Source organism: Sinocyclocheilus rhinocerous, unplaced genomic scaffold, assembly GCF_001515625.1.
Source record: "Sinocyclocheilus rhinocerous isolate Xijiao unplaced genomic scaffold, SAMN03320098_v1.1 scaffold711, whole genome shotgun sequence".
NCBI classification, from domain to species: domain Eukaryota; kingdom Metazoa; phylum Chordata; class Actinopteri; order Cypriniformes; family Cyprinidae; genus Sinocyclocheilus; species Sinocyclocheilus rhinocerous.
In genome coordinates, this window is record NW_015641018.1 from 3,163,590 (window position 1) to 3,185,646 (window position 22,057).

At 37.4% G+C, this 22,057-nt stretch overlaps 2 protein-coding genes and 1 long non-coding RNA gene across 7 annotated transcripts in view; 2 read left to right on the forward strand and 1 right to left on the reverse strand.

Moving 5' to 3' along the window:
• LOC107753850 (transcription factor Sp2-like) overlaps positions 1–4,260 on the forward strand; it is a 9,869-nt gene extending 5,609 nt beyond the window's left edge. For all 5 annotated transcript variants that reach the window (XM_016570121.1, XM_016570123.1, XM_016570119.1 and 2 more), the window contains 5 exons: positions 861–1,070; positions 1,217–1,502; positions 1,594–1,777; positions 3,084–3,277; positions 3,366–4,260. In XM_016570121.1, the coding sequence (XP_016425607.1) occupies positions 861–1,070; positions 1,217–1,502; positions 1,594–1,777; positions 3,084–3,277; positions 3,366–3,466 (975 nt within the window). In that variant the 3' untranslated portion in view covers positions 3,467–4,260. The remainder of the gene's footprint in view (positions 1–860; positions 1,071–1,216; positions 1,503–1,593; positions 1,778–3,083; positions 3,278–3,365) is intronic.
• LOC107753859 (uncharacterized) overlaps positions 1–5,179 on the reverse strand; it is an 18,929-nt gene extending 13,750 nt beyond the window's left edge. The window contains exon 1 of the long non-coding RNA XR_001641515.1: positions 3,556–5,179. This is a non-coding gene — a long non-coding RNA (uncharacterized LOC107753859). The remainder of the gene's footprint in view (positions 1–3,555) is intronic.
• Positions 5,180–6,225: 1,046 nt separating this feature from the next.
• Positions 6,226–21,783, forward strand: LOC107753844 (multidrug resistance-associated protein 7-like). Its single transcript, XM_016570110.1, has 22 exons — positions 6,226–6,418; positions 6,709–6,932; positions 8,387–9,758; positions 10,359–10,586; positions 10,745–10,901; positions 11,846–12,009; positions 12,196–12,275; positions 13,232–13,403; positions 13,499–13,597; positions 13,709–13,898; positions 14,020–14,094; positions 14,166–14,345; positions 14,434–14,563; positions 15,860–16,052; positions 16,198–16,541; positions 17,394–17,563; positions 17,991–18,151; positions 18,862–19,115; positions 20,305–20,450; positions 20,572–20,669; positions 20,760–20,872; positions 21,463–21,783. Exons 2-22 carry the CDS (start codon positions 6,745–6,747, stop codon positions 21,602–21,604), a joined length of 4,656 nt encoding a protein of 1,551 aa, XP_016425596.1. The 5' UTR covers positions 6,226–6,418; positions 6,709–6,744; the 3' UTR covers positions 21,605–21,783.
• The last annotated feature ends 274 nt before the right edge of the window (positions 21,784–22,057 follow it).

The following is a 22,057-nucleotide window of genomic DNA, read 5'->3' on the forward strand; positions in this document are numbered from 1 at the left end:
ACATTATGAAGTGAGTTTGGAGTAAAAATATGTTATTAAATGTGGTATTTTCACATGCTTTCAGATGGAGCAGCATTTACTTCACAGAGCCGTAGTTCACTGAGAAGCTATGCAAACAGCTGTCATTATCGCGAACGATTTCTTCGATTTCATATCGCGCAATAAAATGCGTTTTTTTTTGCTTAACTTGTCAGTGAACTACAGCTCTGTGTAGTAAATTCTGCTCCATCTGAAAGCACGTGATGATGATTTCCTGCTGATTACAGAACCGGCTTTTTTAACAACAGCCCTATTTGACAGTAATTAAAAAATACTGCATTACATTTATTGTTCATTTTAGTATTATTTATTATTATTTGCTATTGTTGTTTTTATGAAAAATATTTTTAGAAAAATTAAGAGAACTTAATATAAAAAATATTTTTTGTAATTTGCTGTGATCATTTTATTTGTTTTTTATTTTATGTTCAAGTAACTTATTTTCATTTTGGTTTTAGTTCACTTTCAGTTTTTATTTATTTCCATTTATTATTTTTAATGCTTAAAAATGTAAAATTCCAGTCTAAGGCAAAATTTTTTTTAGGTTTTAATGCAATATTTATATTTCATTTCAGAATTATTTTGAAGTAATACCAGTGTTGTAATGGTTTTATTTGTAGTCAACAAAAATTATCTTAATTATAATTATAAGAATGTAATGATGAGGATCACAATTGAGAATATAAAAAAAAAACTATAAATGAAAAAAAAAAAAGTTCAGAATTTGGTGGATTATGAATTTTATAAAATTCACCCCGGATGTATGCAGGCAGCTGTTTTTGTTGATTGCGTATGTCCCTAATAATCTCTTCCTGTCCCAGGCAGGAAATAATCTCCTGATCGTGCAGAGTCCAGGGGGGAGTCAGCCTGCTGTGGTGCAGTTGGTTCAGCAGAAATCAGATCAGCAGATCGTTCAGATCCCCCCGCAGGCTCTAAAAGTTGTACAGGCCGCCTCTGCCACACTTCCACCTGTACCACAGAGACAGACAGTCACGCCCAGTATGCAGGTGTCCCCCCCAGAACCCACACAGGTACATCAGAAAAGCACTTTTTGTTTTTTTTTCCTCGTTATGGTTTAATCAAGTTTAAACTAGGGCAATTAAGATTCCATTGCTAAAAAAGTTAAGAAAAATCAACAATTATCTAAAGATGTCATGCATATGCTCTGCTCTCCCAGGTGCTGATTAAAACAGCCTCAGGTGAATGGCAGGCTGTACAGCTACATGAGACAACTGTTACCACGCCAGCAACACCCACCAGCACGCCCACACCTGCCATGGCCACTAAAAAGGCTCAAACGGGGACAAGGAAAGAAAGGACTCTCCCTAAGATCGCCCCGGCTGGAGGGGCGCTGATAACACTGAACGCAGCACAGCTGACGTCTGCTGCTCAGGCAGTTCAGACCATCAATATTAATGGTGTCCAGGTGCAGGGTGTTCCTGTGACAATCACCAACGCTGGGGGTGAGTGAGTGAGTGCTTCATTTCGACAGACATCCAGCTTGTGATGTGATGTTAACATGATCTTGGCTGCATTTTGACTGGTGTCTTTTAGGCCAGCAGCATCTCACAGTGCAGACGGTTCCAGGTGCGCTGCAGCTGGGCGGTGTGCAGACACAGATGCAGACCATGCAGGTGGAACAGACACAGACACTCGCACTGGAACTGCAGAGTCAGCCAGGAGAGAAAAAGCGGCGCATGGCCTGCACCTGTCCGAACTGCAAAGACGCAGAAAAGAGGTGGGAAAGCTTCACATATAATGGGTTTGTTTGTAATTGGGGTAATGTAGGTCTGGGCGATATGGCTAAAATATCACAATTTGTTTTTCCCATGTTATTTGATATTGATATTTATTACGATATTAATTTGATACCGGTAAATGAGCAGTTCACCCAAAAATGAATGTTTACCCTCAGGCCATCCAAGATGTAGATGAGTTTGTTTCTTGATCAAAACCAATTTGGAGAAATGTAGCATTCCATCACTTGCTCACCAATGGGATCCTCTGCAGTGAATGGGTGCCGTCAGAATGAGAGTCCAAACAGCTGATAAAAACATCACCATAATCCACACCACTCCAGTCCATCAGTTAACGTCTTGAAAAGCTGCATGTTTGTAATAAACAAATTCACCATTAAGGCAATTTAACTTTAAACCATCACTTCTTGCCAAAAAAAAAACCCTTGTCCATAATAATGCTTCCCTCAGTGGAAAAGTTGTTTTCTCACATCAAAATCCACTGACATATTTGTTTAGGACTGTTTTCACTTGTTAAACGGTGCTTGATCTGTTCATATTTCTCACTGATTCAGGAAGTATTATGGACTTATTATGGTATTTCAGCCGGAAGCAACAGTTTAAAGTTTTGGATTTGTTTATTACAAACATGCCGCTTGTTGCTTCACAAGACGTTAATTAATGGACTAAAGCCATGTGGATCTTTTGAAATGTAATCAATTGAAAATATAATTAATTTGCAACAAAACATTACATATTTTGTCAAATAAGGTGATGCACAACAGAACTTGTATACTGTAAAATATATATATATATATATCTTGCTTATTATAGTGCTTAAAATAGTAAAAATAATAATATTATTAATAATTAAAATTATTTTTGTTGCTTGAGTGAAACTGCACTGCTTATTCACACAGAGAAATGCCGAACATAAAGATGTAAAAACAATAAAGTGTATTGAATTGAATGTGCATGCATACTTTTTAGCAATGCGCGGCCAATAGTCTAGAAGTAGGCTACTCAAAAGTTTGTTATAGATATGGATTTATTTTCTCTGATAAGTATATTATATAATAATGATATTTTCTCTGATAAATATCAATTCAAATGGTCAAGCAGCAAACTGGTTTGGGTTCTGTCCCGTGTAGATGAACTACCGTTCGGATGTAACTGATGCAGATCTCAGATCAGATTTTACAATGAACAAGTTTCTCAATTGCCCAGTGTTGATTAGCATTTTATAATGAATGGCTGTCGTTAAATGAAATACTCAACGTGTCAAAAATCACTTTTTACATGCTGCAGGCCAGGAGAGGTGGGGAAAAGAAAACACATCTGCCACATAGCAGGCTGTGAAAAGACCTTTCGAAAGACTTCGCTGCTGCGGGCGCATGTCCGACTGCACACGGGAGAGAGACCCTTTGTGTGCAGCTGGGTCTTCTGCGGAAAACGATTCACACGCAGTGACGAGCTGCAACGACACGCCAGGACACACACGGGTATGCAAGCTTCAAATACACACATGCACTAAACACAAGTGTGATGCATCAGTGTTTAAATTCTCCTCCTTTTTTTGTCCGTTTTCAGGAGACAAACGCTTTGAGTGCAATAAGTGTCAGAAACGTTTCATGCGGAGTGACCACCTCACAAAGCATTACAAAACACACATCAACACAAAGAGCCTGTGAACGTCGTCTTTCACAGGGCTTCAAGAACTTTGATGAGGGGGATAAGAAAGAAAAATGCTGTTCCCAGGGCTTGTGAGATGGGAGGAAACACATGTATGACGTGGCCCTGGAAGATCACCTGTTTTGACCAGCCGTTTCAGGGTAAACTACACTCCCGCTGACCACTTTTTTTTTTACTCGCCCTCATCAACAGAGAAACGCTGGCTGGCCGTAAAGTGTGGCCCTCAACTGGGATTCATGAAGAACATGGATGCCAGTTGTGTTTTTGCTGATTCCTCTGTAATACGGAGCAGAGAAGACGTCTGTCTCGGCACCAACAGACACTCGCTACTTTCCCCCCTGCACTTAAATTTGTTCACATGTTTTTGGTGTGTTTTAGCTAAACCAAGCCCCTCACATGAAGTGTAGCAGCTAATGGACAGTGTTTCTGGCTTTTATTGTGTAAATGTTTGTTTTCATACATGCAAACATACATTTGTACATACTATGGCAAATTTGAATACAAAAGCGACGCTTTGGACAAACTAATTATATTCAGTTGATAAATGAATTTTTTTTTTAGTCTGCTTTGGAATTTTAAACAGAAGCTTGAAACTTTGTATAACTTTGGTTGGTTGTTTTTAATATTAGTGGAGGTTTGGAAAAGACATATTTTGGCTTTTACATACTTGTCCATGTTAGACAATCATGTCTTATATAGAGGAGATAAACAGGAGGGTAAATATCTTGGGACTTGCTACACGTTGAAAGGTTGATCATCATAACAAGGAATAATTTATTTATAAAAAAAAAAAGCTGAAATGGCATTGAATGTATGCAGGTTGTGTCTTTATTAAAAGATTGCAAATGTGTCCGTTCAAAAAAAATGTAGATAAAGAAGAACTCGTGTTTATGTTCTCGTGTAAAGCAGGATGAAATGTCTCACAAAACAGGACGCAATATGATAAAAATGTGATTGTTGTTACATTATACCAATTGAAATGTTTTATTTCATTGAAGGTACTTGTAAGTCCATGCTGATGGATTTAATGGTTAGCTAAATTCAGTCATTCCATTTAAGTTCATCCAAGTTTTTGTCCAAGCTCTCTAAAAGAGGCCTTAAGAAGAAAAAAACCTGTGCTTATGTATGTTTGTATAGTGTTCACGCTGTTGTATTTGGGTGTAAAATGTAGGATAATTGTTACACAAACGTGTATTGGCTAATTTTGCCAAACATGAAAGATGTGGACTGTACAGTGTAAATGAGAAGGAAAAAACAATGTTGTATAGTTTCATTCCTATAATATCTAAGACTAATAGATTACCCTTTTTATTGACTAAAAGTTGCCTTAGTCTGCAGCACCCCATATTTAAAGAAATTTGTCTTTTTCCAGGGAACTGGATTTGTAGACCTGCTTTATTATATTTTTTTCTTTTATTATTTTTTGTCTAACTTATAAAGTGTGAAGAAATGCCAATTTATGTGCACTGACCAAATTCAGGGTTTTCACTTGAGTGGATAATTAAATTTTTTGGTTCATGTACCTACATCTGATTTGACAGAATAAAAAGTTCTTTATCGATCCTTGATAAACCCCACATTTAAAGAGCCCTGGCTTTGAAAATCGATAGGTAACCCTGTGTTTGTATAACTTGTATTGAAGAGCTTAGACCAGAGAACTTGCTATCTTTTTCTACAGTCAGACCACCGCTCCCACTCACCCAATAAAGCATAACACAAAACACTTGAGTGTTTTTCAATGTAATCAGTGCTTTCACTTACTCATGTTCAAACCCATGCATGACTTTCTGTCATGACTACATAGTACATACTTGCATCAGGAACAGAGCCCACGGGCCATTTTAGACTTAAGAAATAATTTTACTGTATACAAGTTCTGTTGTACATCAACTTATTTGACATAGTACCCCACTAAAATTTTTGATGTAACGTTTTAAAACCCTGCTAAATTTGTCAGCAATAGACTGGTACATTTGACAAGCACAGACTGTCTTAATTATTAACCATTTTGCACAATACATTTACATTTAGTTGGCACTTTTATCCAAAGCGACTTACAAATACATATACACAATATACAATACAAATCTGTAATTAATTATTTGTTGCTATAACTTACTTTGGGATAAAGCAAAAGGAAGTACATGGAAGTTGTATATAAAACAAAGAATATTGGAGTATTTCTTTATCAGAAAAAAAACGTTATACTTAAATTTAATGTTAATTAAGAGCATTTGTTTTTTGTAATTATTTGTAAATGTACTAGCAATTTCTGACTAACAATTTTCATTTTTTTTCAGTGTATACTGATGAGTAAAAAAAAACCACTGTCATGGATATGAATATATTTCAATTAAACAATTTCAGTTACATTGATGAAGTTTCTTTATTCTAGAAATTATTTTTCTCGTAAATGGTTGTCCCTTATTTCTCACTCAAGGTGGCAACCCTACTTTAGGCCTCAGCAAACGTCCAAGGGGGCCTACTGAGGATGACTTAAAATAAGACAAAATAAGCTAAAACAACTAAAAATCAAGATAGATATATGTATCTTATATATTCTTTCTTTCATTCATTTTTTGGCATTATTTTAGCTTGAAGTGTTTTACTAACACTACACTTTTTTTGGCATTTCCTTGTTTGTGCTCGACAATCTTTACGCACTTTACAGCTCTAGCTTCCATTTACATTCGTTATATGTATGGGGAAAAAAACAGCTTGTACATAATGTCTAACATCTACTTTCTTTTGGGTTTGTATGAGGATAAGTAAATTATATGAAGATAATAAAGATTTTTTTTGGGGTGTGCGGTAAGATGCTGACCTTTATTTTGAAGGGGAGTTACACTACTATACAGTGTTTTGAAGCGCCCTCGCAGTGTTTGGCTTCACGCTCCGCGCTGACGTGAAAGATGCCTGGAGAATAACAACATTGAACGTCTAAATCACAGGTAAGAAGCAGAAATCGCGATATTTTACACTATAAACGTTAGCAAAAACTTCCTACAAAGTATAAGGTTGCAAAATTATCTAGCGACTAAGAGAGTTAAACGAACTGACGTTTGCACAGAATAATTAAAAGATATTCTGACTGACGTGACTTTGGCTGTGTCTTAAAACCTGGGGAACTGCATGCCTGGGCAACACCTATGTTGCCCAAAAGTGCTGTATAGTTAGGCTGCTCACTAGGCACACACCCATTATTAGTTTGACATCCAAACCTTTTTTTCCTTCCTCCCAGGACCGTATTTCATCCCTCAGGGGTCTTCAGAAGACCATGGGGGGAAACACAGATGTGTTTGGAGCAGCTGAGTTCATATCAGAACTCTGTCACACTAATGTGGACAGTCCTTTTCCTGTGTGGCAGAATGGCACCATCAGTCCTTGTGTCAACCAGCTTCTGCTGGGATCACTGTCACATGCTGTTATCGCAATCACTAGTGCCTGTTACATTAGTGTGCCCAGGTGAGTCTTAAAGAAACACTCCACTATTTTTGAAAATAGGCTCATTTTCCAACTCCCCTAGAGATGATGGAGACAGTTGAGTTTGACCGTTTTCGAATCCATTCAGCCGATCTCCGGGTCTGGCGGTAGCACGTTTAAGCTTAGCTTAGCATAGATCATTGAATCTGATTAGACCGTTAGCATCTCGCTCAAAAATGACCAAAGAGTTTCTATATTTTTCCTATTTAAAACTTGACTCTTCTGTAGTTACATCGTGTACTAAGACTGACGGAAAATGAAAAACTGCGATTTTCTAGGCCGATATGGCTAGGAACTATACTCTTATTCCGGCGTAATAATCAAGGAACTTTGCTGCCGTACCATGGGTGCAGCAGGCGCAGTGATATTATGCAGCGCCTGAAAATAGTCCCCAGCACGCTCCCTGTGCAAGCAGGTGGTCACGTTGGTTATGTTGTTAATTAATGATGCTAAAAAATTCAGTGTTGCATCTCCCAAATAAATTGTATTTTAAAATATTTTACAATAGACAACAGTTGTATCAAAATTGTAATAATAATTCATAATTTTACTGTTTTACTGTATTTTTGATCAAATAAATGTAACCTTGGTGAGCATTTCTTTTTTTTTTCTTTTTTTAAATCTACATCTACCTCAAACTTTTGAATGGCATGTGTTAAAAACTATAGGTAGGTATGGTCACATTGACTATTGTTCAGTGATTTTTCATGGGTGATATAGTAGTCATTTCAGTGGAAATCCACACAATTGGAAATTTCATAAGACGGCGAAAGATTTCCCCACACAAATTTTTTACGGGTTCAAATTGGTTACACTGATTCACTGTGATGATGACCAACAGAAAGCTGATTGTTTTGAAAGTGAGCTGTGATTCATGCATCACTACATTATTGACAATAAACAATTGACCGTTTTGAATTCATGATCCAGTCAATGGTTAGAAATTAGTGCTGTCAAACGATTAATCGCGATTAAAAGCATCCAAAATAAAAGTTTTTGTTTACATAATATATGTGTGTGTACTGTGTATATTTATTATGTATATATATATACACACACACATGCATGTATATATTTAAGAAAAATATGTTACGTTTATATATTAAATATATTTATATATTATATAAATTATATGAATATAAATATATACATGTAAATATTTTCAAAATATATGCTGTATGTGTGTGTATTTAAATATACATAATAAATATACACAACACACACACATATATTATGCAAACAAAAACATTTATTTTGGATGCGATTAATCACGATGAATCGTTTGACAGCACGATTAGAAATACATCAGATTATTGAATTTTAAATTAATTTAAATTAAATTAAATTGCATATCATGTTGACTTTCATTATGTTCATGATGCCAAAACACATTTTCAAATGATCTTTTTTAATAATCCTTGTTTTGTTACCCACAGACTTACCCATATTGCATCCTCCCTTCCCATTGGCTGGGGCTTCAGGGCCGCGTCGACCTTGCTGATGGCTCTCATGTTTATTGGAGACTTGGTCCTGGTTTTTGAGCTCCAGGCCCCAGGCATCTATCTGAACGTCTTAGCCGATGGATGTGGCGTACTGGCCTGGTTGGTTCATTTTGGGGCCGTTTTGGCGTTACAAAGGTCCATGTACAGAAGAACTCGAGGTCCCGCTTTGTTTCCTGTGCTGCTTATTCTTCCCATCCCTAATCTAGCTTTTATCCTCACCGCTTACGTTCAAGAAATCAATCACCTTGGAGTCTTACAGCCACTGCAGGTTGTCCGTCTAGCTCTGACGGTAACCAGGGCTGCTCTGGTGCTGGTTTACATTTTAGGTTATATCTTTCCCTGTTACAGAACTCAAAGAGACCTTCTGTCCTGTAATGCAGAAGACACAGCTCCATTAATTGTCACCTTTGAGCCCGATGGAGGGGTGACTGTAGCCGAGGATGGATGCAGCTGGCTGTCCAGACTCCTCTACCTGTGGCTGAACCCTTTGCTCAGACGAGGTAAACGTGGAGAGCTGGAGAAACCATGTGACGTCTTCCAGCTGCCACATCGGCTACGTACCAAAGCAGTCACTCTCCGGTTCTACCAGTGCTGGCAGAAGTGCCTCCATCCGAGAGGTCTGGAGAGACCTGAGAGACAGGATCGGCTTCCGAGAGGAAACCTGCAGGACAACAATTGGAGCGAGGCCGAGCCAGAGAGGATGTGTGAAGGTGGAACACAACGTGATGTCAAGCTCCTGCAGGTGTTGCATAAGGCCTTTGGTCTGCGCTACTACCTTCTAGGCGTGTTGAAGTTAGTAGCAAGCATGCTGGCCTTTGCAGGACCCCTGCTTCTCGGTGGATTAGTGGGTTTCATGGAGACAGAGGGGGCGCCACTGAGCAAGGGTGTGTGGTGTGCTGTGGGGCTGTTTGCTAGTACCTTTCTTGCTGCCGTGCTGAGGAACGTCTTTGTTTATGAAGTATCAAAGGTTGCGCTGGAGGCTCGGGTTGCTGTGATTTCCACCATCTACAGCAAAGCGCTAAAAGTCAGTGCGTCCGCTCTGGCTCGCTTCAACATGGGCGAGGTGGTCAACTTCATGAGCACCGACACGGACCGGGTGGTGAATTTCTTTAACAGCTTCCATGAGGTTTGGAGTCTTCCCTTCCAGTTTGTCCTCGCACTTTACCTGCTTTACCTACAGGTGGGCGTGGCCTTTTTGGGCGGCGTGGCCGTGGCCGTGCTGCTCGTGCCTTTAAATAAAGTCCTGGCATCCCGAATTCTGGAAAACAATAAACATATGCTGCTACACAAGGACGGACGAGTGAAGGTGTGACTGCTTTGCATATGTTTAGTCCATGATCTGTAGGGTTTTCATTTGTTTTTAATCTTTTAATTTGGCTTTAAGTAAATGCACTGCTGTTTAAAACGTTTAGGGTCAGTAAGATTTTTTCTTAAGTAAGAGAGAGAGAGAAAATAATACTTTTATTCAGCAAGGAAATTGATCAAAAGTGACAGTAAATATTTTTATAATGTTACAAAAGATTCATATTTCAAATAAATGGTGTTCGTTTGAACTTTATTCATCAAAAAAATCTAAAAAAGAATTATATATATGGTTTCTACACACATATTATGTAGCTCATATTTAAAAATGAATGGTGTTCTTTTGAACTTTATTCATCAAATCTTATATATAAAAATATTTATATATATATAATGGTTTCTACATAAATATTATTAAATATAAAAAAAGATTAATTAATATTATTATTGTTATGAAAGTATGTAATATTAAATGTTTTAACTGTAATTTTAATCAAATAATATTTTTCTTTCACAAACAGTAAAAAAATCACACCGGACCCAAACTTTTGAACAGTAGTGTAGCTTCTGGGTAATTAAATATCTAATATCTTTTTGTCTTAAGCTAATGACGGAGATCCTCTTTGGGATTCGGGTCCTGAAGTACTATAATTGGGAGGAGCACTTCACTCAAAAGATTGCGGAGACCCGAAAAAAAGAGCTACATCACTTGAAACTTCTGAAGTACCTGGATGCTGTGTGTGTGTACACCTGGGCTGCTCTGCCCGTGGTCATCTCTATTCTCACCTTCATCACATACGTCCTGCTGGGAAACAATCTCACCGCTGCAAAGGTGTGTAGGTCACTTTAAATGAATATTCCAGGTTAAATCAAGGGCACCTGGAGAGAAAAAAGGGAACAGAGTTCACTCTGTGTGTAAATATTTCAAATATTTTTGAATATCTAAATATTGTTCCACACCTGCACTGCATTTTATGTTTTGTTTGGCAGGTGTTCAGTACTCTGGCTCTGGTGGGGATGCTCATTCTGCCTCTAAATGCCTTCCCATGGGTGCTGAATGGAACCCTAGAAGCCAAAGTGTCTTTGGACCGTATTCAGCGCTTCCTCACACTACAGGATCAGGACCTCACCGTCTATTACAGTCAAGGTACCTGATTTGTTTCTGTAAGGGTAAAACTAGTCCATACTTAAAGGAATAGTTTACCCAAAAATGAGCATTTGCTGAAAATTTACTAAGATGTTGATGTCTTTTTATGGGAACAGATTTGGAGGAATTAAGCATTATAACACTTGCTCACCAATGGATCCTCTGCAGTGAATGGGTGCCGTCAGAATGAGAGTCAAAACAGTTGCTAAAAACATCCACACCACTCCAGTTCATCAATTAACTTCATCTTAACTTCATCTGCATCTTGTGAAGCAAAAAGCTGCGTGTTTGTAATAAACAAATCCATCATTATGGTGTTCTAACTGAAAAAAAAAACTCTCATTCTGACGGCACCCATTCACTGCAGAGGATCCATTTGTCAGCCAATGATGTAATGCTAAATTTCCCCAAATCTGTTCCCATGAAGAAACAAACTCATCTACATTTTGGATGACCCGAGGGTGAGCACATTTTCAGCAAGTATTCATTTTTGGTTGAACTATTACTTTAAGCGCAACCCAAAAGTCTGGTGCTGTTTTACATTTCTCTCATTGGCTGTACTGTTATTTATCATTGGCTCTTTGGAATACTTTATTGATGAAAATTGATAATTAAATCATATAAAACACGTCATGTAACCATAAAAATGGAAGCATGTAAAAGTGTTTTGAAATGAATGATATAAATAACTTAATTAAAATAAAAATAGAATGACTGAAATAACTTAATGTCATTTTTCTTTTACAAGATTTGAGTGTTTTTGTTTGTTTTCTTATTACTTGTCATTTAAACACAGTTATGAAATTCATCTAATGGTAAATTAAACTCTTATAAGACTGCTGCATCTTTATGCATGGCAGATTCATTAAATGAATAATGTACATAAAACATTGATTAATGCATTTAATTAGTGCATTTTTATATCGGTCATGATTTTTCTGCAGTGTGTCCTGAGGACCCTCTGTCTGCTGTTGAGATGGACCAGGCCAGTTTTTCCTGGAAGCAGTCAGAGGAAGATGATTCTATCAGTGTACCTGATGACAAGACAGAGGATGGGTCACTAAAACGCAGCTTTTATCTGCATGCACTCAATCTCAGCATTAAAAGGGTATGTGCTTCAGCAGGAGCAATTAGCCGTTCATTTGTGCTTAAGTGGACCATCAGAAGATCAGTTGTTTCACTTTCATTCATATAAATATATTTGTTTCATTTAAAATTTGTTTTCAAATGTGTCATCAGTTTGAATAATGAAAAAGTCTATACATTTGTAAATGTTTCTGCTTTCTGGCTCTAGGGCTCTCTGGTGGCTGTGGTGGGAAAGGTTGGTTGTGGGAAAAGTTCCCTGTTGGCCGCCATAACAGGAGAGCTTACCAGGTACTGATTTATAATGCATGTATAAAGTTACTCTTTAAAGGGAAAGTATATACATTAACATTCTAAAATAGATTTTAAAAAAATTCAAGAAAACTAGTGCAAGGGTCATGCACACCTGACACTGATGCGTGGATGCGTAGGATCAAAAAAGGCAATCTAGTAGAAAAAAAAGAAAAAGGATCCCGCACACTATAGCTTGCATATAAAATATCTTTATTAACTACAGTGTTTCGGTTGGTGACCTGATGAAGGTCGAGTGACTATAACGCTGTAGTTAATAAAGATATTTTTATATGTAAGCTGGAGTGTGCGGGATCCCTTTTCTTCTTTTTTTTCCTACTAAAATAGAACTAAACTAAACTAAAATTTGCTCAAAAGACTGCATTTGTTTTCACCAGAAATACAACAAAACAGCACTAATGTGAAATACTATTACAATCTAAAATAGCTGTTTTGTATTTTAATATTTTTTTTAAATAAAATGTAATTTACTTTTGTGATGCAAAGCTGAATTTTCAGCATCATTACTCCAGTATTCAGTGTCATGATCTATTAAAAATCATTCTAATATGCTGATCGAGTAACATTTTTCTTCTTATTAATGTTGAAAACAGCTGTACTGCTTAATATTTTTGTGGAAACAGTGATGCATTTTTTTCAGGATCCTTTGATGAATAGAAAGTTCAAAAGAACAATTTATTTGAAATTGAAATCTTATACATTTCTTTAGTGTCACGTTTGATCAATTTAATGTGTCCTTGCTGAATAAAAGTATCAGTTTCTTAAAAAAACAACAACATTTGAATGGCAGAATTTTCTAAATGTTTAAATATTTATATATATTGATTATTTTTATATTTTACAGTTTCCTTTTTGCCGCAAGTGCAACAGAAATTATGCACTTTGCCTTTAAAGGTGTACATACTTCACATTCTTCGTGGTTTTGTCTCACGTAGGAGTGGAGGGGAAGTATTTGTTGGGGGAAGAGAGCAGGGATTTGGACTGGCTGTTCAAGAGCCGTGGATCCAGCATGCAACAGTACAGGACAACATTCTTTTTGGCAGGGACTTTGACAGCACGTTCTATCAAGCTGTGATTGAGGCCTGTGCCCTTGCAGATGACCTAAATGTAGGTGTATGTCTAGCTATCCTTGCATGCAGTTTTTCCCATGATTTCCTTGTGTAAAAGCTATAAATGACACACTGTCATACTATTTTGTTCAGATCTTGCCTGGTGGCGATCAGACGGAGGTTGGAGAGAACGGTGTCACTCTGAGCGGAGGACAGAAAAGTCGCCTCGCTTTGGCCCGGGCTGTTTATATGGTACAAGGTTTTTTTTAAACTCTCAGATAGATGATGCTCAGACAGAAAGTTCATACAGGTTGGGGCAGAAATATGATGTGTGTATGTATGGTACATTCTCTCATATTTCAGGATAAAGAAATCTACTTGCTAGATGATCCTTTAGCAGCTGTGGATGCTGATGTTGCCCACCACCTGATGGAGAAATGCATCTTGGGGATCCTCAAGAACAAGACCAGAATTCTTTGTACTCATCGGATAGAGTTTGTGGATAAGGCAGATGTGGTGGTGCTGATGGACAATGGGATGATTGTAAAAACAGGTACTAGCTTTCACAAAGCATGCCCTCTTGGCTCTTTAAATAGAAACTTTGTGAGTTTACTAATGCATTGATTGCTATTTCTAATAAACCCTCTGCTTTGTCTTTTTTTTTTTTGGTTAAGGGACGCCAAATGAAGTTCTTTCTTTGGTAAAAGCCCCTAAAGACTGCAAGAACAACAGCAATGCTAAGGAGAAAGGTACTGATGCTTTTCAAAATGAACGAGTGAACCATGTCCATGAACTTATGCAAATAAACCTTCTTTCTCAGATGCTATAGGCCGAGAGGAAGAGGAAGCCAATGAGCCGGAGCTAGTGGCAGAGCTGAAGATGTTTGGGGAGGAGCAGAAGCAAATGGGCAAGCTGTCCTGGGCTGTGTACTGCTCCTATTGGAGGGCAGTGGGTGGATGCATAGCTGTGGCTGTTCTGCTCTCCCTTTTTCTAATGCAAGGTATTAACAGCTGTATCAATATCAGCTGTATGTATTATAAAATTATCACTACGGCACTACAATAACTACTTGGATTTGTCCTACACAGCCTCCAAAAATGTGTCCGACTGGTGGCTTTCTCATTGGATTTCCCATTTGAAAGACAATACGACTGAGCTGGTGTCACTGTCAGCTGATCCACTCTTAACGCTGACCTTCCTCTCTCCTGAGAGACTTATGTGAGTTAGATGTTTCATTAAATGATTTTATTCATTTAATGAATTCATTTAATGATTAATTCTTCTATTACACTACCTTTCAAGAGTTTGGGGTCTGTAAGATTTTTTTAAAGAACATAAAGCCTCGTACACACCGGGACGATTATCGCGCGCGCTTATCGCCGACGTTTTTAAGCATTACAACACTTGCTCACCAATGGATCCTCTGCAGTGAATGGGTGCCATCAGAATGAGAGTCAAAACAGTTGCTAAAAACATCCATACCACTCCAGTTCATCAATTAACTTCATCTTAACTTCATCTGCATCTTGTGAAGCAAAAAGCTGCGTATTTGTAATAAACAAATTCATCATTATGGTGTTCTAACTGAAAAAAAAAAACTCTCATTTTCATTCTCTCAAAAACGAGGCGTTTTTAAAAAAATTACGCTTTTACGCCTCGCGTTTTGTGCATCGGTGTGCACACTCACATTGGCGCCCTTTGTTTAGTCACGAGGCGTTAAACGTCGACGATAATCCCGCGCGATATTCGTCCCGGTGTGAACAAGCCTTAAGGCTGCATTTAGTTGATCAATAATACAATAAAAATAATAATATTGTCAAATATTATTACAATTTAAAAGAACTGTTAATTAATTTAAAATTGTAATTTATTCCTGTGATCAAAGCTGAATTTTCAACATCATTACTCCAGTCCTCGGTGTCACATGATCTTTCAGAATTCATTCCAATATGCTGATTAGCTGCACAAGAAACTTTTCTGATTATTATCAGTGTTAAATACAGTTTAATATTTTTATGGAAGCCATGATCAATTTTTTTTCTGGATTCTTCAATGAATAGAAAGTTCAAAAGAACAGCATTTATTTGAAGTAGACGTTATTGTAATGTCTTTACCGTCACTTTTCATCACTTTAATGCATCCATGCTGAATTAAAGTGTTCTTTCAAACAATCTTATAATATAAAGTATGAACTATAAAGTAACAGAAAAATAAAGTTAAACTCATTATTTCACCTTTAAATAGGCAGAACATTATATACTTATATATTTTCCATAGCATTAGATTTCATGGTTTTTTTTTTCCTTCCAAAATACTGCTTTTATTTGACATGAAAATAACATTAGAGTCTGGATATCTCATTTATATCTATGCCAGAAATCTTATTAATGCCTTATAACATTCTCTTTTAGGTAGATATTATGTAGAAATCGTGTTTCTGTCTTGTGCCACAGTTGCAGCTAATTTAACTTGTTTTGATTAGATTATCTCCATATACTCCATCACTCTTATTAGGTTTCACGCACCTGACAGAGGTTCCGAGACTTCGGGGAATGTGAGCTCTGAGCTGAAGTTTTACATGACCGTGTATGGATCTCTGGCTGCAACTAACACCATCTTTACAGCTGCTCGAGCCTTTCTCTTTGCTTATGGAGCAATCTGTGCTGCGACTGTTGTTCATAAGAGACTGCTATCCAGTGTGCTAAAGGTAATGATCCACAGCACTGTTTTCATCACCTTAGGCGAAGATGGTTAAAAGTCATTGCTAAACTGAAAAAAAAATTGCTGTAGATGTCACTTCTTTTGATATCGTGTATATAAAGTACATTATTCATATGCCTCTTCCATTCTAGGCCACTATGACGTTTTTTGACACTACACCCTTGGGTCGCATCCTGAATCGTTTCTCCTCAGATATTTACAGTGTGGACGACTCTCTCCCCTTTGTCTTAAACATTCTCCTGGCCAATGTGTTTGGGCTGCTCGGGATGCTGCTTGTCATGAGCTATGGGCTGCCTTGGGTGCTGGTTCCTTTACTTCCTCTGGGGGTGCTCTACTATCAAACTCAGTGTTTTTATCGCCACTCGTCTCGTGAGCTGAAACGTCTGTGTAGCCTCACACTCTCTCCAGTTTATTCACACTTCTCCGAAACGCTCAGCGGCCTGTCTACAGTGCGGGCCAGTGGACACACTGCCAGGTCTGAAAACTAGCTGTACTATTGTACTCAAATCATTACATTTGCATTGATGTTTGGTTTAAAGAAATGTCTGGGTCATATTTCACAGTAAAATAAAAAAAGTGAAGTAAAAAGTATTTTGCATAAAGAAAATTAAGCTATTTTTGTTGCATTGTGACTATTATTAATTATTGATTTAGTAATGATTCTTTTGATCAGCATTAATTAAAACCAGTACAGCAAATGCTACTAATTTAACTATTTTTGTAAAATAATATTATTATCATACAGGACTTTTCTGTATTACAAAAAAATATATTACAGCAATGTGATTTATTTATTTTGTATTTTTTTTGCTTTTAGAGGAAAATTGCTGTAATAAGCTTTTTTTTTTTTCTTTATGCAAATTTCCTCTGTAATATGCTGTCTTTTCTCATTTGACTTTGAGGTGAAATATGACCTGAACATTTTACTGACAGTGAGGTTCACTCCTTTACAATACAAATATTTTTCGTGTCTTGTTTTTTTAAGTAACTCAATGATAAAACACAAACAAAATCAAGTGTTGTGATTGTGTAATGAGTTCCCTCAATATTAATTAACACCTACTTGATGACACTGAGATAAATGTTGAATGTAACCTGAATAGGGTTGCAAAGGGGTGGAACATTTCTGGTAAATTTCCGGAAACTTTCCAACAATCCCTGGAAGATTCAAAAAAAAAATCCTGGAAAGTTTCCAAAATTTCTGGAATGTTTCCGAAATCTACTGGAAATTTTCCACCTTTTTTCAACCCTAAACCTGAAGTTTGATAATTGCCTGACAGTGCTTGCAATGCTGAATAGAACTGTATTTTTGTGTGTTTGAGAGCAGATTTGAGGAGGAGAATGAGAGGCGTCTGGAACAGAATCAGCGCTGTCTCTTTAGCAGTAATGCTGCCATGCAGTGGCTGGACATTCGGCTGCAGATGATCGGTGTCACTGTAGTAACCGGCATCAGTTTGATCGCTGTGATCCAGCATCAGCTCAAATCCATCGACCCAGGTTAGCCTCTTAATAAGATTAGTGTAAATTCAATGTAAGGCATTTAGCAGGTGCTCTTTACCAGAATCTTTAGCTTCATGTCAGACAGCTACAGTCAACAGAGCATTGAGAATGTTAACTATTGGGCAAATTATAAATTCAAATAATAGGTCTGTGCCGGATTGGTAACTCTTATTTCTGTATCTTAACTAATTTTCAAAGCAACATCTCATCTGAAATCATTTGAAAAACCATGTCTATTACGGTCTTGTGCAGACAGATTCACATGTTCTTTATTGGTCTATAATGGAACATTTACGAAACCCAACTATACTGCAGCACTATTGTCCAGTTTTAGAAGATCATCGTCCAGTTCAGCCGTAAGGCCTTCAAAATGGTTTACAGTTTGTGTTAAAACTGTGCTGAAATCTCTTCTCTGTTCTGTCAGGGCTGGTGGGTCTGTCTCTGTCCTATGCACTGTCCATCACCAATCTGCTGTCAGGCCTGATTTTCAGCTTTGCGCAGACAGAGATGCAGTTGGTGAGCATAGAGCGTACAGAGGAGTATTCCACCAACATCCCGCAGGAGCCTCAAGAAGCCAGCACTGAGGTTAGAGGAGTGATATATTTACCCCCAAAAACTGAATCAGGGCCAAGTGTGATTAAAGTTTCACAACCTTTTTTGGAAGAATATTTTAAAGGAATAGCTCACACAAAATTTAAAATTTGCTGAAAATGTACTTACCCTCAGGCCGTCCAAGATGTAGATGAGTTTGTTTCTTCATTGGAACAGATTTGGAGAAATGTAGCATTGCATCACTTGCTCACCAATGGATCCTCTGCAGTGAATGGGTGCCGTCAGAATGAGAGTTCAAACAGCTAAGAAAAAAATAACAATAATCCACAAGTAATCCACACCACTCCAGTCCATCAATGAATGTCTTGTGAAGCAAAAAGCATATCCATAATATTGCTTTCTCCAGTTGAAGTTAAAAACATCTTAATGATGGATTTGATTATGACAAACACGCAGCTTGTGGATTACTTGTAGATTATTGTGATGTTTTTGTACTCTCATTCTGACGGCACCCATTCCCTGCAGAGGATCCTTTGGTGAGCAAATGATGCAATGTAAAATTTCTCCAAATGTGTTATTTTGAAGAAACATCTTGGATGGCCTAATGGCCTATTTATTTATTTCAAAATCTGAAGTATTGCTTGTATTTCTATAGCAAACCCCAGGTTGTGAGACCTTGTATATTATTCAGAATGTCATTAAAGTGTAACACAAAACCTTATCATGAAACTCTACATCTGCAGGTTCTAGAATCGTGGCCTGAAAAGGGCCGGGTTGAGTTTGTGGGCGCTGTGTTGGTGTACCGGCCGGGCTTGCCTAACGCTCTTGATGGGGTCAGCCTGGAGGTATTACCTGGTGAGAGGGTGGGCATTGTAGGGCGTACAGGCTCGGGGAAATCCTCATTGTTCCTCGCCGTTTTCCGTATGGTGGAGCTGAACCAGGGTCAAATCCTGCTGGATGGAGTCGACATCAGCTCGGTTAGACTTAGTAACCTGCGGTAAGGGTTAAGTCACTGTATGTTTGATGATTTTCTTCGTAAGATCAATGTGTTTTTTTTTATTATTATTATTATTCAGCAAGGATGCATTAAAATTTTCAAAAGAGATGGTAAAGACATTTATAATGTTACAGAAGATATCTTTTTCAAATAAATGCTGTTCTATTGAACTTTCTATTTCTTATAGAATCCTGAAAAAATTATCACAGTTTCCACAAAAATATTAAGCAGCACAACTGTTTTCAACATTGATAATAAACAGAAATATTTCTTGAGCACCATTTTAGAATGATTTCTGAAGGATCATGCGGCACTGAAGACTGGAGTAATGATGCTGAAAATTGAGCTGTGCCATCACAGGAATAAATTACATTGTAAAATATATTAAAATAAAAAAATAAAATAAACTGTATTTCGGAATATTACGTTTTTTTTACTGTATTTTTGATCAAATAAATGCAGCCTTGGTCAGCATAAGAGACTTAAAAACAAAACAAAAAAATACAAACCACAAACCTTTAAAGGGGTCATATGACGTTGCTAAAAAAGAACATTATTTTGTGTATTTGGTGTAATGAAATGTGTTTATGCTGTTTAAGGTTAAAAAAACACATTATTTTCCACATACTGTACATTATTGTTTCTCCTCTATGCCCCGCCTGAAAAGCGGTCTGAAAAGCGAGGTGTGCTCTGATTGGCCAGCTATCCAATGCGTTGTGATTGGCGAAGACCAAACAAAGTAGTTTCGCTTTCACAACGAAACACACAGCGTCTTCACAACATGGCGGTGGCGGCAACAGCGAGAATAAAGTTACGCCTTCTTTCTTTGCGTAAATATTTGGGCGGTGTTATGCAAATCTTCCCACACAGTGACATAGACATGTGGGGGCGTGTTTAAACGAGGCATTTTAGGGGGGCGTGGACGAGTCTTAACTTTTATAAAGAATATCTCTTTGGGTTTGAGACTTTAGTCTTTGCAACTTTAGGGATCTTATCTATTCACGAACAGCTTGCAACACTCCAAACCCCTTTAAACATTTCACATTATGTCAAAAAATATCACTAGTAAGCAGAAGAACTGCAAATATTTCTTACGACAAAGACTTGTGAGGTAAAAAGTGTTCATTGTGTTTTTAATATGGTCTCTGCAAATCATAAGAATTTTTTATGTTTGGGTTGCCCTCTATAGATCAAGGCTGGCCATCATCCCTCAGGATCCCTTCCTGTTCTCCAGCACAGTGCGAGAGAACCTTGATCCCCATGGCCGTCATCCAGACTTCCGGTTGCTAGATGCCCTTGAGCAATGCCACCTGGGAGATGTAGTGCAGAGGATCGGTTAGAGTCAAACACTTTTGATTGCTGTGTCTTACTTGATAGGATTTATCTAGGGCATGAGAAAATGCTGTCTTTAATATTCTTTTTTTTTTTTTTGCTTTGTCTGTGTCTCCCATTACAGGTGGCCTGGATTCGGAGGTTGGAGAGAGGGGAAAGTCTCTGTCTGTGGGCCAGAGGCAGCTGCTGTGTCTTGCCCGTGCTCTTCTTACAGAGGCTAATGTATATATAATGTAGAATTAAAGTACAACATAAACCATGTCAAACAAACAATCTTAACTTTGTACTTTAATGTTATTTATGTTTCAATAGATTTTATGCATTGATGAGGCCACAGCAAGCGTCGACCATAAGACTGACATGCTTCTGCAGAAAACTATCAGAGAAAAATTCAAAGATAAAACTGTTCTTACCATCGCCCACAGGTATCAAATTGCTTGTATACTTGCATATGATTTATATTTGATTTTTCTTTTAATTGAACTTTGAGTATGGAATGAAAATAAAGAGGGAAAAATCCCTTTATAGCGATGCAAACTGGTTTTCTTTTAAAAAAACAATTCTAAACACAGTAACACTGCAAAGTGCACAGTTCTGTGAGGGATTTCTTAAATAAAACAAAGCGGATAGTTTTCACATTGTAAAAGTATATTTGCAACTATTTTATGATTGTTAATCCCCTTAAAATACTATAATTATCTCTGTTAACCTTTGTGCTGAACAGTCAAGCATTTTAGGTAACATTAACATTACTAGTAAGTGCATGATTAGTTTTAAGAGAAGCTGCCAAAGAAAATGGCGAGTTCATCACTGCTTTGAAAGGTTAATAAATTCATATTATTAATTTCGTTTTCAGGGTTTATTTAGTTTTTGGGTGTCTTGTTGTTTGGTTGATAGAAATAAAAAAAACCTGGTAGTAACTACTTTTTGAATTAACGTAGCATGTTAAGTTAAAACACCTTTCAAGAACAATTCTGTTGCCATACAAACCCAACCAGTCTTTCTTATCCCACAGACTGAATACAATTATGGACTCTGACAGAGTGCTGGTGATGCATGCTGGGAAGGTGGTGGAGTTTGACAGCCCTGCTGCTCTGTGCCAAAGAGAAGACTCTGTTTTCCAGAAACTCTTGCGTGGTGGGGAAGATCGAGTTTAAAATACTGTATTTCCAGCTAAGAATGTAGAGTAGTTGGAGTCCTATGCATGGCCACTTGCATATGTGCAAATACCTGCAGTTTATCATGTTATACAATGTAAAACAATGTAAAACTCAGGGAAAATTGTTTGTTGTTTTAGAAACGGTCTCATTTGTATGGAATTGTTTTAGAAGTAAATGTGTTTTTTTTTAAGTTATTGGTCTGTTTTCAGATTTGTATTTATTGGTCTTCAAGAGGATCTACTCAAAGTACTTTTTCTCTCTTCAAACAGGTCAAATGTGAGAGTCCCGCTAATATTTATTGTTCTAGTATTTATTTCTGTGGTTTGAATGCATTCTCTCTTCCGAGAATTAACAATGCCTAATTGGTTTCATTAGAGGTGTGAACGCTTGTAATAAGCCGTCTCCACCCAGAACAACCTGAGTGGCAGTGACTACGCCTTGTACAGGTGG